This window comes from Plutella xylostella, chromosome 27 (genome assembly GCF_932276165.1).
Source record: "Plutella xylostella chromosome 27, ilPluXylo3.1, whole genome shotgun sequence".
Classification (NCBI taxonomy): Eukaryota; Metazoa; Arthropoda; class Insecta; order Lepidoptera; family Plutellidae; genus Plutella; species Plutella xylostella.
In genome coordinates, this window is record NC_064007.1 from 2658955 (window position 1) to 2677868 (window position 18914).

Consider the following 18914-nt stretch of genomic DNA (forward strand, 5'->3'; position numbering starts at 1 on the left):
ATTTTTGAATATTGAGACACTGTTTTTAAATGAGCATACATCCTACATTATAGGGATGTACCTACTATTAAGGTAGGCTTCCACGAAACATTTAAACGTATTTAAATCTATTGCTCGCTTGCTTTGATAATATACTGACTGAGCAGGACAGCAATAGATTTAAATGCGTTTAAATGTTTCGTGCAAGTCACCCTAAATGTATAATGTGATGACTCAGGCGTTTCTTTCCAGGATTTAAAGGTTATTTTCCGAACAGAGAGGGGTTAAGTTGGAGATTTCGAGTTAAGCTTTATTAACAAAGACCACACTTCATTCATAAAGTAATGAAAATAAAAAGAGCGATTTTGCTAAGACTTTTTGTTATTTTCAGTTATTTACTTAAAGTTAAATGAAATATTGTTTGATAATGTGTTTTTAGCAGATTTGTGCTGAAATAAATGTAATATAGCGTTTAAAGGCCGGTTTATTCATTTAGTTAGGTTCTTTTTTTTCTATTTCATTGCCAGTAAAAATAGCTTGTGGCTAAATTAAAATAGTTAATTAAATAATGTAGGTCTTATCCTAACCGATAATCTTAATCACTAACCGTCACCATATTTTAATGGATCACAACATTTTGTGAAGGAGCGTTAATTTTCATCATAGGTAGGTACATCCAAATCTAATATCTTTTACGATAATAGTCATGGCTATTATTAGAAATAATCACACTCACAACCTACACATTTAGATAAAAGTTAGATATCCAAGTACCGTACCTTAAAGGTAAGCGTCCACCTTTCGATATCATTGCATTCTTATTCATTTCATTGGAATTCTTTGTAGAAATGACGACCGAATGGCGTAGTGGTTAGTGACCCTGACTACTGAGCCGAAGGTCCCGGGTTCGATTCCCGGCTGGGGCAGATATTTGTTTAAAGACAGATATTTGTACTCGGGTCTTGGGTGTTGATATTTATATTTAGTATCTATCTATCTATGTATTTGTGTAGATATATCAGCTGTCCGACACCCATAACACAGGTTCTGCCTAGCTTGGGGTCGGATTGCCGTGTGTGAGATGTCCCCATATATTTATTTATTTATTTAAATTGACACAGAAGTGCGTCCACTTCATCGGCAGTGCCGACGCCATACATTTATGACAATGCATTTGGTGCGATACGTACGGTACCGATCAGTGCACGCTTACATTTTATTTATTTATTTTTATTTATTTATTGGAACACAAGACAGAGAGTTAACAATAAATGAACAATCCTAATCCTAACTAATATTATAAATGCGAAAGTAACTGTGTCTGTCTGTCTGTCTGTCTGTCTGTTACTCTTTCACGCCAAAACTACTGAACGGATTTGAATGAAATTTGGTATACATACGGTCTAGACCCTGGGAAAGAACATAGGCTACTTTTTATCCCGGAATTCCCACGGGAACACTTTTTAAGGCGAAGCGAAGCGCGCGGGAACAGCTAGTATTACATATAACACAAACACAGAAACCAGTTAACACTCCAAAAGATATGTGTCCACAGCATGCAAGGAGTAGTTAGGTACATTTCATTGTAATTAAATTATTATATTTAATATTTTTATCAATTATATTCAAATTGTATAAATAAATTTAACATCATATTACATTTATTAAAAATATTTAAAAAAGTAAAAATAATTTTACTAACATTCATGCTTTGCAAGGACCGTGCCTTAATTAGTAATTACGTAAGGGTGGTCAGATATCTCTGTGGCTAACAGTACGGAACCTTTTGACCTTTTCCTAACGACGATGTGCAGGTGAACAAAATGGGGCTCATAATTACCTCGCGTTTTGTTTGTCTTTCAATATTGTTATTAGCGTCGGACGCCCTTCGTTAATGGCTTTATTCTGTACCTGTTGAAGGGGATGACTCGTAGATGTGAAGGAAACCGCGTGTTGGTAATACTGGATACTAGTTTATTGTTGCTTGTACAGCGAGGTCCCGTGGAAAGAGGCCGAGACTCCGCCTGTAGCGGCTTATATGCTACCACCACCCCCGACACTGCGCCATCTAGCAGGATGTATAGGAACTTAATAGTGTAGTAATGCTTAATAATCGATCTATGCAAGTAGCCTGCGAGATAACGCTGTGTTTACATAGGAAACTAAGTAGTTAAACCTTCTAATTTATAGATGGCGCTAATATATTGTTAACACAGTTAACATGCTGCGCCCCAAGATTCTAATTAGAAACTAGTTATTTGGTTTCGAATGGCGCTTATGCCCAAATAATAATTTATTTATCTGTTATTACCTACCTATCTAAGGAAATGAAACTCATGTTATTAGCACGTTTAATTCAATAGTTAGATGGTACTAATATAACAGATTTAATTAACTAAGTAGTTACTTATTTGTATTTTTAATATTTAAATTTCGAATCTAAATCCTAACGACTACGAACTATTTACAATATTGAAGCCTAACCTTTATTTAATGTGTAAGCTAAAATATTCCACAACCTATCATATTATCGGTAACTAATAGACCAAAATTGTTAAAACTGAACTATACGGGTATTAAATGAGATTTAACTAGTTATAAGTTATTTGATTGTTACAATAAAAGGCATTTTAACATGTAATCGGTAATGGACAGATATTGTTGAATGCTCTCTTGATTATTCCACGCGCCGTGCGCATCTCTGCGACCCGCGTGATGCCGTCGCGACCCGGGCAGCAGCCGACGATGCGTCCCAGCCTCCACTGGCAGGGCGGCAGTCGGTCATCTTTGATCAGCACAATGGTACCCACGTCGAGTCCGGCACCCTTGCAGCTTCTCCATTTCGTGCGTTCTTGAAGCAGTCCTATGTAGTCTCTTGACCATCTTCTCCAGAAGTCGCATTGGATCTGCTGCAGCTGTTGGTAGTGAGATAAGCGGTTTGTAGGTACATTTTCATATTCGTAGTCGGGCAATGAGATAAGTGTCCTACCAATCAGGAAATGAGCTGGCGTTAAAACTGATATCTCGTCTGTATCCGAATTTGGTAAAGGGCAGAGCGGACGAGAGTTCAAGATACCTTCCACCTGGGTAAGTATAGTACTAAATTCTTCGTAGGTTAATAGGGCTTGGCCTAGAACTCGTTTAAGATGAAATTTACAGCTTTTAACGGCCGCCTCGTACAAACCCCCCATGTGTGGAGTGTAGACAGGTATTTCCAATTTATTCCCTCATTTGCACAAGAAGCTATTATTTCGCTCGAACATTCGTCGATAAATTTATAAATTGCACATAATTCGTTATTGGCCCCATGAAAGGTAGTGGAATTATCACTCACTATTGTTTTTGGTATACCTCGCCTGGACGTAAACCTTCGCAGCGCAGACAGGAAGAGCTGAGTTTCTAGACCTGAAACTAACTCTAAGTGAATTGCCTTTGTCGAAAAACAAATAAAAATTGCTATGTAACATTTGTATGACCTGTAACCACGCCCCCTTTTGTCCCTCACCGCAAAGGGTCCTGCATAATCAATGCCAGTTGTGAGGAAGGGCGGTGCTGGAGTTACTCTTGACCTTGGTAAATTACCCATTATCGGTGAGTAGATCTTCGGACTGTTCCTGAAGCACGTTATACATTCTCGTACAACCTTATTAGCGACGATCTTACCGTGTGTCGGCCAATATCTCTCGCGGACAGATGAAAGTAATAACTGTGGCCCTGCATGCATTAATCTTATGTGTTCTCCACGCATTATAAGAATTGTTAGTGTGTGTGAGTGATGTAGAAGTATTGGGTGTTTTTTATCGTAATTGTATGAGGACTGTTCCAGGCGTCCCCCTACTCGAATAATCCCATTTTCCATAAATGGTTTCAAACACAATATGTTTGATGTTTGTGGTAGTTGTTTACTATTTTTTAGTAACTTGTACTCCATTTGGAACGATTCTGTTTGTGCAAATCTAATTAATTCGAGCAACGCATGTCGCATTTCATCTACTGATAAGACCCCGACTATTCTATTGTTCGGATGTCTAGAGTTGTGAATGAATCTTCGCATGTAAACAAATACTCGATTGAGTTTATTTAAGTTAGAATATTTTTTTATTAAGTTTGTAATTAACTCGCTTGACTTGTTTGTACTTATATTACAATGTGTCTCTTGTTCAGTTTCGGGTAACGTTATTTCCGTTTTGGGTAGTTGAAATGTAGGCCACTTCTCCATGGGCTCGGAAAGCCAGGAGGGCCCCTGCCACCATAATGAACTACTACCTAACCTTTCAGCAGCTAGACCCCTAGATAACAAATCCGCTGAGTTGTTACCAGAAGAGACCCAACGCCAATCATCGATGTTTGTAATTTTTTGTATGTCATTTACTTTATTTTTTACGAATGTGTTTAATTTTTGTAGTGGTGATTTTATCCATGCTAATACTACATTTGAATCTGACCAGAAGTATTGTTTCGTCCATTTAAATTTAAGCGCATTGTTTACGTCGTCAGACAATGCGGCTAACAGCCAGGCAGCTCGCAGCTCTAATCGTGGAATAGTTTCCTCACGCGCAACTCTCGATTTCGCGCGCAATAATCGAACCATAATCCTGCCCTGTTTATCTATAGATCGTATGTATATAACGGCCCCATAAGCGGTCAAGGACGCGTCTGAGAATCCGTGCATTTCTATGGTTATGTAATCATTGATAACGACTCGCCTTGGAATAGATAGTGTGTCTAACGTAAACAAACTGTTATAGAATGTTTCCCATTCATTAATTAATTGAATCGGTAGTTTTTCATCCCAATTAAACTTTAATTTGAAAAGTTTATGTATGAAACATTTCGCAATGATAATTACTGGTCCTAACATACCTAACGGGTCGTATATCGACGAGGCTATAGATAAAACGTAACGTTTTGTTATTGATTTTGACATTGGTTCCCGCTTTAATCTGTAACTTAATCGATCCTCATTATTATCCCATACAATACCCAATACTTTGTGTGTGTTATTATCTTGACCTATCGGGGTGGTTATGTATGTGTCATGTGTGGTACTGTGACTTACCTCGTTTAAGATGGTTTTCGAATTGGATTTCCATTTTCTTAATTTGAAATTAGCTGTGCTCAGGATACGGTCGACCTGTACTGAGGTCTCTGCTAGCCTGCGCTCGTCGTCGTCGCCGTGAACGTAGTCGTCCATCAAAAAATCATGCTGTATCGCGGCGGATGCTAACGGGTACTCACCTTTGTTTTCGTTCGCTAGTTGCGTCAGGCACCGCGTCGCTATATAGGGTGCACATTTCAGACCAAAACTGAGACTCGTTAATTTGTAGGTGAGTAGTGGGTCAGTTTGTGTTTCACGCCATAGAATGCATTGTAGGTGACGTTGGTCTTCTCGAACATATATATTTTTGTACATTTGAGCTACATCTGCGATAACGATGTATTTGTGTTTTCGAAATCTTAACAAAATGTTCGTTATTTTGTCCTGACTGATTGTACCTTTGAATTGAATATCGTTTAATGACATCCCTGAACTAGTTTTATGGGAGGCATCAAATACGACCCTAAGTGGTGTCGTAACCTTTTCGCTATTAATTACCGCGTGTTGCGGTAGGTACATAATTACATGGTTGAGTGAAATCATCATTTTTTATCATATGGCCCTTTTCTTGCATTTCCCTCATACAATCGACATATCTTTCTTTAAATTCGGGGTTTTTCTGAAATTTCGACTCTAATGTAATAAATCTTTTATAGACCGCGGGACGAGACTGACCGAGGGAAGAGATAGGCAACCTTAACGGTAAATCTACCACAAAATTACCCTCAGACGTGCGTGTGTGGTCATTGAATATTTTCTCACACTGTATAGTCTCATCATTGGGTAAGGTTCTTGAATCGAACTCATTTGTATCAAATAGCGATTTCATTTGTGTATTCGACACGAAATTACACCTTACTGACTGTGGCGGCGGGCTGGCGCCGGGAATCGAACCCGTGACCACCCAGCCGAGTCGAGTTTTTTGCAGGGTCGGTTGTCCATCTCCCAGGCGGTGTCGTCCTATGCAGAGAAGCTCGAAAAATAACTCTGCACCTATTATCATATCGACTTCACCTGGTTCGTGATAGAAGTCATCGGCTAAGTTGAATCGTGGTGGGATTTTTAAAGACGTGGCATTGATCTGTGACGGTAACTTACAGATGGTAGGTACAATTAGACAAGACAACTCACCAGTAAATTGGTTATCTTTCGACTCGAATGTAATTTTACACCTTTTTTCGATTATCGTGCTATTTTCGTTAAAGCCTAACACCTCCATGTTTATGTGTTGTGTAGGTAGGTTAAGTTTGTCGTATGCTTGTTTCGTTATGAAGTTTGATTGTGAGCCTGAGTCTAATAGTGCTCGGAATGTGTGTAATTGGTTATTTTTATCGAAAACATTGATTTGTGCTGTCGACAACATCACTGTTTTGTTCGGTAATAGATTGTCATCGGTTTGACATAACGTAGTGTTGACTACTTGATTGGTATGCAAATTTATCGACTTTGATTCGTTTGTACCTACGCATCCAGTTGGTTTGGACTCGTAGGTATACAGGGTAGTTGGTTGTGTTTGTGCGCTCGGTTGCGAGTATGTATTTGGCTGAAGTTGTGTGTTTGAATGTGTGTTTGTGTGTGTGTTTGAATGAGTAATGTTGGATGATTGGACATGTAAAAGCGTATGATGCTTACCTTTACATATTTTGCAAGTGGTAGCTCTGCAGGTCGGCAGTGTATGTCTCGTACTCAGGCAATTGTAACATAGCCCTAATTTTCTCACGACTCGAATGCGTGAGACCTCGTTTAGGGCTAGAAATTTTGGGCATTGGTTAATATAATGCCCCTCCTTACAACTTGGACACTGATTATTGCTAGTATAAGGTTTAGGTATTACCCTTGAACTCGTGGGACTTGCGGTGCCGGTGTGGGAAGACGTAGTTACGAAGGCCTTCCTCGCGGGTATAATTTGGGCGTCACTGGGTCCATGAGGCTTGCCAGGGTCCAGCGACTCCAGATGGTCCGCTTGGTCCTTCAGAAAGGTCCGGAAATCCTGTAATGTAGGCAATTCACCAGAGTCAATTCTAGAGGTCCGGTTGGCTACTTTGTCCCATTTACTTTGCAATTTTTTATCGAGTTTTTGGTTTAGAAAAAATATCACTAACATATCCCAGTTATCGGTTGGAATATTCAGTGATCTTATTATTCTAAGATTTTTAGAAATGTTATCGGATAATTTTCTTAAAGCTGCGGCAGTTGTGGGGACATAATCGATGTTAAATAATTCTTTCAAATGATTATTGATTAATGATTTCGGATTGTTGTACCTTTCGCATAATAACTGCCAACCTATCAAAAAACTTTCTTCGGAATATTCGAGGGAACTAACGGCTTCAAGTGCGCTGTCAGTCAAACAACTCTTTAGGTACTTAAATTTTTGAATTGACTTTAAGTTCGATTGGTTAATAAGAGCGTCGAAGCTGTCTCTGAACTCGACCCAATGTGTTTTATCACCGTTAAACGACGGCAATGAAATTTCTGGAAATTTAATCGACTGACTACCCTCGGTTAACGGCGAAGAACTTTCATTGTTGGACGGGTTCAGGATCGTGTTGTTATGGTCGGAACCATTTACATTTTGTATGGATTTACCTAGAGCTACGTTCTTAAAATAACCGTCTTCAAATAATTCCCTTTCTGAGATTTGGTTGTCTACGTCTGTGGCCAATGTTTCTATTCTAGTTTGTACAATCTCGAATTCTTCAAATACTAGTGACATTCTAGTTATCCTAAGATCTAATTCTAATAATTGTTCGGCACTTAATTCTTCTGTAAGACCAGATACATACTTCTTAAAACTGGTTAATTTACCCTTTATGACGCCGCGCTTCTTAATTAAATCCTTTAACTCTAAGTTTTCTAGAACTAATTTATCTGAGTTTGCCATTTTAATTTAGAAAATTAACAATCGAAAAAATTATATACGGTAGGTAGGTCTGTAGGTATCTTGAATTCGTAATTAGCGGGAAGAGAATTGCCTAGCTCAAAAAACTGATGGTAGGTACTTATCTCTTCTTGTCGCTCGCTGCGTGTGGCCGTCCTCGTGCGGCCTCGGTAGGTGACTTCTTGTGTCTTGATGCTCCTTCCCTCTGGTAGACCTCGTGCCACGTGTCGTTTTGGTGCTCGTTGCCTCCGGTAGACCTTGTGCCACGTGTCGTCGCGGTGCTCGTTGCCTCCGGTAGACCTCGTGTCACGTGTCGTCGCGGTGCTCGTTGCCTCCGGTCCTCCGGTAGACCTCGTGCCACGTGTCGTCGCGGTGTCGGTGCTCCGCGTGCTTCTCCGTTGTCCACTGCTCCTCCTTACTTGAAATTTTTGCGCGTTCGCTCGAATCTGCTTGTCGTTGTCGCCGATGCCTCGGGCCGTCGCCTATCGCGCAACGAAAACCCCAGCCCTCTAACGACCGACTTCACGGGATTGCACTCCTTTCGACTCAGATTCGAGAACTAGGGGTCATCACATGAAGGGGATGACTCGTGGATGTGAAGGAAACCGCGTGTTGGTAATACTGGATACTAGTTTATTGTTGCTTGTACAGCGAGGTCCCGTGGAAAGAGGCCGAGACTCCGCCTGTAGCGGCTTATATGCTACCACCACCCCCGACACTGCGCCATCTAGCAGGATGTATAGGAACTTAATAGTGTAGTAATGCTTAATAATCGATCTATGCAAGTAGCCTGCGAGATAACGCTGTGTTTACATAGGAAACTAAGTAGTTAAACCTTCTAATTTATAGATGGCGCTAATATATTGTTAACACAGTTAACACCTGTACTGTCTAATATTATTTTCATCATTTTTTATTTATTTATTTAAACACTTTATTGTACACAGAAACATAATATAAATACATAACAATTGAAAAACACAGTAAAAAGCATACAATGGCGGGCTTTTTGCAAAAAAGCTATTTCTTCCAGCCAACCTTTGTTGGTGGATAAAAGAGTCATCATCTATGCTCGGAAAGTACCTATGTAAGAATTGCATGAAAAGAGGGATTAAAATAGCTCTTTTCATCCCTAGGGGGCATTTATAACGATATGTGAAGTGGTTACGAGACTGAGTATATATATTAATTTAAAATTTAGCCTATGGTTTAGTTAGGTAAATAGATAAATAGTTAGATATTTCCATATTAATTTGAAAGCTAAATGTTTGAATCAATTAAGTATGAATAATATTAAATAGCAGCTTAGTAGCACACTGAAGAAGATTAAAGTAAATACGAAACCTCATTTTTACGCAAATATTTCATGTTACGGAGAGAAACGATATTAAATTCTGAGGTAAAGGAATATTTTTTAATATTTATTACAACGGAGGGTCAGGAGGTTCTCATTTATTTTGAAGATTAAATCTTTGCGTTAAATAAATGCAGTTAGTTTAGTTCAAAGGATATTGAAGTTCCTATATACCTACTCTATTTTATACACTGCCGGGCAATGAAAAAGTTCCACTCACAAAATAACAAACAACCCCAATTTTTTCAAAGATTTAATTTAAAATTGGAACAAAATATTACCGATTTTAGTTGGTAATATCCTGATGCTCTGTTAAATGAACTTCAATGTTGCAGAAGAAGGCATTAAGCTAGCCTTTTCCATTTAGAAGTAATTTAGTTTTTTTCAATCGGCGGCGCTAGTTTTGAGTATATACATACTATATACATATATATCGCCTTAAGGTTCTTTCTATTGAGAAGAATCGATTGTACATAACAAATAAACAACGCGCCTTCAGAGTATGGGTTCTGTTCTACTACATATTTATTATTGGATAAAGTTATCAGATTCCGAAAGCTTTCAAATACTTGATCCCAGTTTTGTTTGTGTCTAAATATAGATCGGTAATTTTGCGGATCTATATGTTTATTTCTACATTGGAGTTATTCAAATAAGTGAGTCTTAAGATGGTCTACTTAACTTCAATCCCCAATTATTTTAGCTCAGTCGATACTGTACGGTTCAATTTGTTAGTTAGAAAGATAGAATATTCTTTATTTGTACACACACATAAAATAAACTTACATACTTACCTTAAATACTAACACATATACTGTACAAAAATGGCGGTCTTATCGCTTAAAGAGATTTTTTTCAAGACAACCTTAGGGTGGAAGGATATTCATGATCAAAGAGGGGTTATTCATTCACAAGAAATAAATGTAATACCAGTTAGATTTTTTGAAGCGCGTAATGAAACTCGCTTATATGCGCTTACGCGTATACTTCATCGATCGCGTATACGCTATAATACGCTACGCTACGCTAAAATATACGCTAGTCCGAAACCACTCGCGCTCTAAGAGTTAGTGGGCGTTTCTTCAACTCTATGTAAAAAATATCCAACCAAAGAAGAAGATAATTGCTTTTTGATTAAAATCTTAAACTGAATAAAGAAATGGCGACGGGAAGCTTAAAGAATTCGCAATTTGTTTCCCGCAAAAAGATTAAGCTGTTGCTTGTAAATTACTATTTAAAGAATGTTCTGTTAGATCCCTAAAAATATGCTTAGCAATTATTTACTAAATTATTTCTTACTTTATCATATAAAATCCGTACTGATATCGCGTATTGTGATTGTTGTGTGCAGATATACTTCACTATGTGGGGTACATTGATCTGCCTTCTGGAGGATCACTGACAAATTCTGCAAAAGTGGTAAAGTAAGCCGTAAGGGGGTCGGTCATCCTGAACAATGTTTGTACTGGGTGATTCTTCAGGTTTTAAATTTTCGATGGATTTCAGTAAATATATAAAGATAAAGATAAAGATAAAGATAAAGATCATTTATTTGTCAGAACATGAGTATTTCATAGTTGTAAGTACACAAAATGCATCGATCGTCATGTCTTACCCTTAGGCGTACAAATATTTATATGTTTTCTAATAATAACATGCTAAGATTACATGCAAATTTTAAACAAAAAAAAAAAAAAAAAAAAAAAATCAATTTACTAATAAAAATAACATTAAATAAAAATAAATTTACATTGTGAACGAGGCATCCAAAAATTGCTATAAAAATATGTCAATATAATTAAAATTTAAAGTCTAAGTACAATGTCAAGCAATATAAAAGTTGTGTAAAGATACATAGGCAATTTAGTATTTATAGAAATAATTTAAAGATAATGCACATGTCCAACATTAGAAACAGCGATCAATTAAAAAATCATGTATAGAATAATAACATTTTTCCGCAAGAAGCTTATTCAATCTGACTTTGAATAAATTTATATTTAATTGCTTAATGTCCTTTGGGATGTGGTTAAAGATTTTTGGTCCCATACAGAACAAGCTTTTATGCTTCAGAGCAGTCTTTGCTTGAGTCGCACCGAGTCTAGTCTCATCACGTTGCCTACGTGAGCTCATATCTACAGCTCTTTGGAATAGATGGGGATTCGTTTTAACAAACATTGCAACTTCCATTATGTAGAGTGATGGTACAGTTAAAATTTTGTACTTTTTAAATATTGGTGCACAGCTGTCAACTGTTTTCAAATTAAACATTGATCTGAGACATCTCTTTTGAGATTTAAATATTATATTTTTGTCCGTTGAGTTACCCCAGAAAATTATTGCATATCTTAATATCGAACCTACAAGTCCATGGTATGCAATCAGAATGGTTTCCGAGTTGACTACTTGTGACAGTTTAAATAAAGCATAAGCAGATTTACTAAGCCTTTTGCTGAGATCATGTATATGTGGCTTCCAAGTCAAAGATTTGTCAATAAATACACCCAAAAATTTAGAAATAGTCGTTTCAGAAATTCTAGTACCTTTAAAATTAATATTCATATTTGTACCTGTAGAGATTCTTTGCGAAAAATGCATTAGTTTTGTTTTATCACATATATATATATATATATATATATATATGTGTACAAATAAAGAATATTCTATCTATCTATATTTCTGTAACCCCAACGTATTTTTTTATTTTTATTACGCTACGATACTTGGGGTAACATAATGAAATTCGGTTTAGCCTTGGCTCTCAAACGAGCTACGCTACCACAGACAGTTACACAATCACTATAGCACCCCTCTTTTAGCGTCGGATGGTTAACAATAGCATGGATCTGAAACTACAAATCAGTGTCGGCGCGGTTGTCCATTTTTCATATTTTCCACGCCAGGTGGCGGCTGCCGCATCATTTCACTTCTGATAATTTAGTTTTGATAAGTTCAAATCTTGCGAGTATATATATATATATATATATATATATATATACACCTTAATAAAATATATATATATATATTATTAAGGTGTTACTAATGTAAAACAGCCAAAAAAATAATAGAAATATGGATAGTTTTTTTTTCTGTTTGAAACATAAAAATTTCCCAAAAAATTCAAAAAAACTTAAATATTAAATATCTTAGAAATGGTTAAGTTTCGGATAATGCATTATAGGGTTCAATCGACTGGAAATGCCTTCCTCTATCACCTCCTAAAAGGATCCGGTCTACTTACCAATTACCCTGTATATTATAGCTAAGTCTGTGACGGGTTTTACATTCTTTCTTGTATTTTTATACTATATCGAATAGATACATACATACGTAGGTACTTTATATATGACTGTAATCCCCGAAGGGATATTCAGAGGTAACTCAGAAGTGATTCACTTGCGACCCGTATCGCCTTCATCTTTAAAAACCGAAAACCGATGAGTCAATATAATTAGCTCAAATAAAGCCCCATTGTCCACACATCGTACCAGTTATTGGATGGATAGGATTACAATTGTACTCACGTGATAGGTTGCAAGCCGTATCGCCGTTTTTTAATGAGTACCTACGTGCTTGTCTGAAAATAGCTTAACCTGTCTTACCATCCATCTGCATTCGCTTAAAAATAGTCGATACTTATTTATTAATTGCCTTGAAATTTCATTTAAAGGTCAATTAGGAAAGATTTCTGGGGAATCGACAATGGCTCTAAACATCTATTATATAAAATTTCCCGGAACTAGTCTAAATTAAATAGTAGGAAAAGCTCGGTATACTGGAATTTTTTAGTACTTATAACAATTATTATTATTTTTGGAATTCATTAGTTTGAATAGCTTGTTAGTTTTCTGTTGCATACATTTACCTACTTTGTTATTTTTTATGTCCAACGAATCAATAGTGGCATTAGTTTAGATATAAGAAAAAAAAAACTCGCGACCAATGAAAAAGTTACACTCACAAAATGCTGACACCAAATGGCACTTATTTTTTTACATTGAATTTAAAATTTGAATACAATATTTACGTTTCTAGAAGTTTAATAATTGGTTATGTTCTGATATTGTCTGCGTCACGTGGTGCTTTCACGTGGCTCACTCGATACAACTGTGCATGTCCAAGTAGAACAAAAGTAGTTGGGCTTTTAGAACAGCCTGTATAATAACCTACCAATCAACCAACACACTAAAGTCCAGACGGCCAAGGGTAGGTTTTTCTTTACCAATTGAGCAGTGAAAATCGACTCCAATCTATATGGCGCAGAGCTAGTGCATCGCGTATAATAATAATAATAATATGTGGGGACATCTCACACACGGCCATCCGACCCCAAGCTAGGCAGAGCCTGTGTTATGGGTATCGGACAGCTGATATATCTACACAAATACATAGATAGATACATATCCTAACTAATATTATAAATGCGAAAGTAACAGTGTCTGTCTGTCTGTCTGTCTGTTACTCTTTCACGCCAAAACTACTGAACGGATTTGAATGAAATTTGGTATACATGCGGTCTAGACCCTGGGAAAGAACATAGGCTACTTTTTATCCCGGAATTCCCACGGGAAAACTTTTTAAGGCGAAGCGAAGCGCGCGGGAACAGCTAGTTAAATATAAATATCAACACCCAAGACCCGAGTACAAATATCTGTCTTTAAACAAATGTCTGCCCCAGCCGGGAATCGAACCCGGGACCTTCGGCATAGCAGTCAGGGCCACTAACCACTACGCCATTCGACCGCCAGTATACCGCTAGCTGGCGACTGGCGTAAAAACCCGCACTCCCCATACAGCTGAAGGGTTTGTCTACTGTTAAAATTGTTTCGACAAAAAAAAATGTTTTTCATTCTTATTTTATTTCAAATGGCTACTGTATGATTGTGTGTAGGCCATCGATTTGTCTTCCTTCTCTGATGCTGAGCTGTCGACCTTTGACAACCTCATTTTGGAGACGATGCCAAGAGGGCAAATAGTCTTTGTAAAATCGCAGTTCCGTATGCCGAATAAAATATCTACAGAATTTTTGCAGCATTTATGTATAAAGTTTGAGTTGTGAATTTTAATTATAAGTAGTGTTGTAATAAAAATTTATACATTATAGCTATTCCCGCGCGCTTCGCTTCGCCTTAATAAGTTTTCCCGTGGGAATTCCGGGATAAAAAGTAGCCTATGTTCTTTCCCAGGGTCTAGACCGTATGTATACCAAATTTCATTCAAATCCGTTCAGTAGTTTTGGCGTGAAAGAGTAACAGACAGACAGACAGACAGACAGACAGACACAGTTACTTTCGCATTTATAATATTATATATTAGGATTTTTTACACTTGAATTATAATTAATCTAGTACCTGTGTCTCATTTTTAGGTATTCTCAATGTTATTGGCGTAACAAGTAGGTACTTGTATGTTAAAATTAACATACTTAATACATAAATAGTAGGTACTTATATCTTATTACAGTAACAGAACTAAAACATTGTCCTACGGATCTCTATAAACCTGATAAATTGCCGTGTTCAACTTTATACCAATAAAAGTTAGAAAAGCGGGATCTTTAGTTCCACAAAAACACTGTTGGTTTATTTGATTGGTTTTTGGAAAAAGCAGGTGATTGGTTCGCAAAAAATAGTTCAGTCAATTTAAACTGCGTTTAAACCATGTCTTACTTTTGTATTCCATATATCTTCTATGAAAGTATGTGGGTCGTAGGGTAACGAAGACGTAAAATAATAACGGATCAACAGAAAAATCATTGAAGCTAATTCAGTTCGCAAACTCCGTTATTAATTCGGGAAACCGCAATCAAAGGTTCAAATTACTAACGCCTACAAATTCTCCATCTGACATGACAGAGATGACTACGTGAATACGTATGTCCCGGCCGGCACAAGCACCTGTCTCGCTCGCACGCGGGCCTACGTCCATGCACCTGTCCCTGTCCTTACTACACCCACTCAAACCTACTCCTACGTAGCTACAGCCCCTGTTTTCAGCCCACAATTTTCAGTCTTTCCCCTTGCGCCAAAGAGATCGCACGGCCGGGCGCCTCGACAATAATTATACCATAAAAAATTTAGTTGACAATAAAACATTTTGTGGCGCGACCGACATTCAAATTTGGAGCGAGTGGCTGGCCGCAATGACGCTTTGACGACGAATTCGCAAATTAAAAATAAACGATCGTGCATCTTCCCCCCAATTTTTGTGACGGATAAATAATAAACTTTTGTTCGGTTTTGAATTTGGAAGAGGCGTTAGCCGCGGCCCGTGCGATCGGAACAGTCAGCTGGTCGCCCGCGACAACAGGTGAGGATTATAGATTTTTGTACTTTACCAACTTGCATTTCCATAACTTGTTTTCAGTTTTCAAGATTATCCAGTAGCCGCACAGTAGCCATTTTTAGGTTAAACGATAGAAAAAATATATTTTTTTATTTAAAAAAATACACTTGCGATTTTTGAAAAAACTCCAGTGACAATGACAATAGCACCAAATTTCGAGATTATTGTTTCACGTTGACTCTTGTAAACTGATATTTCTATGACAAGAAGGGTAGGTAGATATTTCATTCTAAAAAGCGGCAAATGAAAACAGTATGACAATAGAAAATAAAATTAGTTGTGTGCTGATGGATCGATCTACCTTTTATTATAATATTTATTTATTAATTGATTATTATAACACTATTTTACAAATAATACTGTTAATAATTTAATGGGACTAATGAGTGCTGAAAATGGTGATTGAGTAAACATTAAGTAATTTAATATAACATGAACACTGTTTTGAACTGCAGAAATTTTAAATCAATTATTCCTTATTCAAATATTACTTACTTTAACATTCATCATAATTTGATATCATGAATGTTTAAACATCGTGTGTAGTTTCATCATAATCGATAGAATAAATTATGCTGATTATACCTTGTCGCTAAAAGCGATCTCTTCTATGCAATACCTTATAATAATTCATACTGTTTGGTTCTGATATTTGTAAGTAAAACGCTACGGTATAGTATAAGTTACCGAATACCTACTTACCTACCTTATACTATAACTTACGACGACCGAATGGCTTAGTGGTTAGTGACCCTGACTACTGAGCCGATGGTCCCGGGTTCGATTCCCGGCTGGGGCAGATATTTGTTTAAACACAGATATTTGTTCTCGGGTCTTGGATGTGCCCGTAAAAATGGCAATAGGCCCGCCCCCTATTACATTGGGACTAACATACACTCTGGCGAAAAGTGGGTGCAGCAATGCACCTCTGCCTACCCCGCAAGGGAGTAAGTACATTAGTACAAGGCGTGAGTGCGTGTTTTTTTTTTTTTTACTATTACTTATGCTTACGCTTGACTTGATATACCTATACCTACTACTACCCATTCACAACTTACATCATCACAATGAAATTACACATTTGCCGTTAACAAATTTTCATTTTGGTACTGTCAAAAGTTAACTGTCGTAAAATACATAGTTAATAATAAATTTGAATTTCGAACAAAGAACCTTAAGGACCTGTTTCACAATGTCTTGTTAATAGCTACCTGTGGGATAAACATAAAACAAATGCTGTCACTCTCTGTAATTTATGTTTTAGAAAGTGACAGTATGTCTTTTGTCCCACACGTAGCCATTATCCAGACATTGTGAAACAGGCCCTAAGTACGACTTGTCATTGCTAAATTTATAACTTGTCTCCTTACCTACAGGGTTGGCTGGAAGAGATCGCGTTTAGGCGATAAGTACGCCCTTGTATACTAGTTTAGTTATATTCTCTCCATCTTTTATTGTACCTATGCATTTTGTATAAAATAATAGGTTCCTTCAGGACCTCTTCCAATGTCGCGCCATTGAAATAGTAATTTGGATTGATCGGGCCGTGTGCTCCAATCCTCATTGCCGTGGCCACATAGCCGGTGCGTCCTTATGCCTATGATATAGACCTTGCACCCGATTCTACTAAACTAGTGTCGCGGCCTTGTTTCATAGCATATGCTGAGTCGGACGTTTTTTGAGACGGGCTGAATAAGGCTGGTTGACTTATAAGTATTTTATTGTATTTTTAATTGTTTCAATGTTAAGGTTGTAGCATTAATATAACCAAAAAGAATTTCGATTTTTAATTATACTTTGATTTGTCGGGATGTGCCAGGAAAACACATTGTATACTTAATGCATTGCAAAATGAAGCACCCGTAGTCGAGCTTGCTTCAGTGATCATAACAGATGATTAAAGTTAAGCAACACATGGCACACACATTTCAAGTGGTCGTTTTCTGGACGCTTCTGTGCTTCGGACGGCACGTTAAGCCGTGGGTCCCGGTTGCTGTTTCGGTAGCAGTCGTTAAGCCTAGTCAGAGGCCTTCGGGCAGCTTGAAAACATCTGACAGTCGGGTTGCCCACTTACCCGACAACTCTCTCAGCACAAGCTTGCTTGTGTTGGGGTCCACCAACCCGCACTATAGGCCAGCGTGGTGGACTAGGCCTAAAACCCTTCCTTCATTGGAAGGAGACCCATGATGGGTTGTAATGATGTAGATGTCAAACGGCTTCGTATATTTCGACGCCTATTTATAATTATGTAAGCTATTAACAACATAATGCGTGTTCAGGTTATGTAGAATAGCCCCCCTTTACTACTACTGTGATCTCTGTGGTGCGAATGAAGACGCGATGGGCCAATGGCGTACTAGAGTTCAATTGTTTATAAAGGTAAGCCGGGGTCATGTCGGTCACATTTGTGGATGGGTCACCGGATGGACTGAGTTTTCGATGTACCAGTGATCTGTTGACATAGTAGAGAAGAGTTACTACTAGATACGTATTTAGATGACTTTTTACGTTTGGCGTTTTAATAATTGGTCTAAGTATGAAACATAATAATACCTATGTATAAGTACCATACTTAACGTACTGGTGCCTCTATGCTTAAGATAAAGGACTTAAGATAAACCTTAAGATAGCAAACAAAGCTTGCATAACTTAGAGTTAGTTAAGGTTGGGTTGGTTTATAAGTACTTAGAATTAAAACTAGGTACTTATATATACGAATATACGTTGTGAATATTATAATCCCGAGAGTCGAACTCCGACATTTATTTATTTACAATACCGTACTTAAATATAATTCGATTTAATACGCGACGCCGCACACGTATTAATCTCTCTCTCTCGTTTTAATTGTGGGTGTCGGGCACATTCAATATCGAAACGTTTATAAGATGGATGCTTTTGCGGGCTAAAAATAAACTTTTATATTTCGAATTCTGCCTCCACATCTGTGGGTTTTTTTTTGTTTTTAACAGGTTTATTTAAATATGAAGCGTAAAGGTGCAAATTGGTGTCGGCATGAGGTCGTATCAATTCTATGTAAGGGTTATGTAAGGTCTGTTTTTAATCTCAGATGCTAAATTGACAGATTCTGAACGGTTCATCAACAGTCGATGGTTCCGCTAATAGAACGATACGTCGCGTCGCGGGACAATCGACTGTTGATGAACCATACCCGTTTTCTAAACTACGTATTTATTTATAGTAACCTGTAATTCCCGACGACTTGGTCATAAACTACAGGCACTATACCTTCAGTC

At 37.5% G+C, this 18914-nt stretch overlaps 2 protein-coding genes across 6 annotated transcripts in view; one reads left to right on the forward strand and one right to left on the reverse strand.

Annotated features, from left to right (window-relative positions):
• Window positions 1–2382: 2382 nt before the first annotated feature.
• Window positions 2383–8340, reverse strand: LOC105398197. 4 transcript variants are annotated; one of them, XR_007267865.1, is made up of 3 exons: window positions 6912–7353; window positions 3314–3384; window positions 2383–2894 (listed from the first exon to the last, which is right to left on the reverse strand). XR_007267865.1 is itself a non-coding variant. In XM_011570253.3 (2 exons), the coding sequence occupies exons 1-2, from the start codon at window positions 7179–7181 to the stop codon at window positions 2610–2612; spliced, it is 555 nt and encodes a 184-aa protein (XP_011568555.1). In that variant the 5' UTR covers window positions 7182–7319; the 3' UTR covers window positions 2383–2609. The 4 variants fall into 4 exon arrangements, 2 of the variants coding, with proteins under 2 accessions (XP_011568555.1, XP_048486858.1); XM_011570253.3 differs by lacking the exon at window positions 3314–3384 and having other exon boundaries at window positions 6912–7319; XM_048630901.1 differs by lacking the exon at window positions 6912–7353 and having other exon boundaries at window positions 3314–4980.
• A 6999-nt stretch (window positions 8341–15339) lies between these two features.
• The window catches only part of LOC105383550, a 73514-nt gene continuing 69939 nt past the window's right edge, over window positions 15340–18914 (forward strand). For both annotated transcript variants that reach the window (XM_038109925.2, XM_048630817.1), the window contains exon 1: window positions 15340–15621. The gene's annotated coding sequence lies outside the window, so the exon portion shown is untranslated. The remainder of the gene's footprint in view (window positions 15622–18914) is intronic.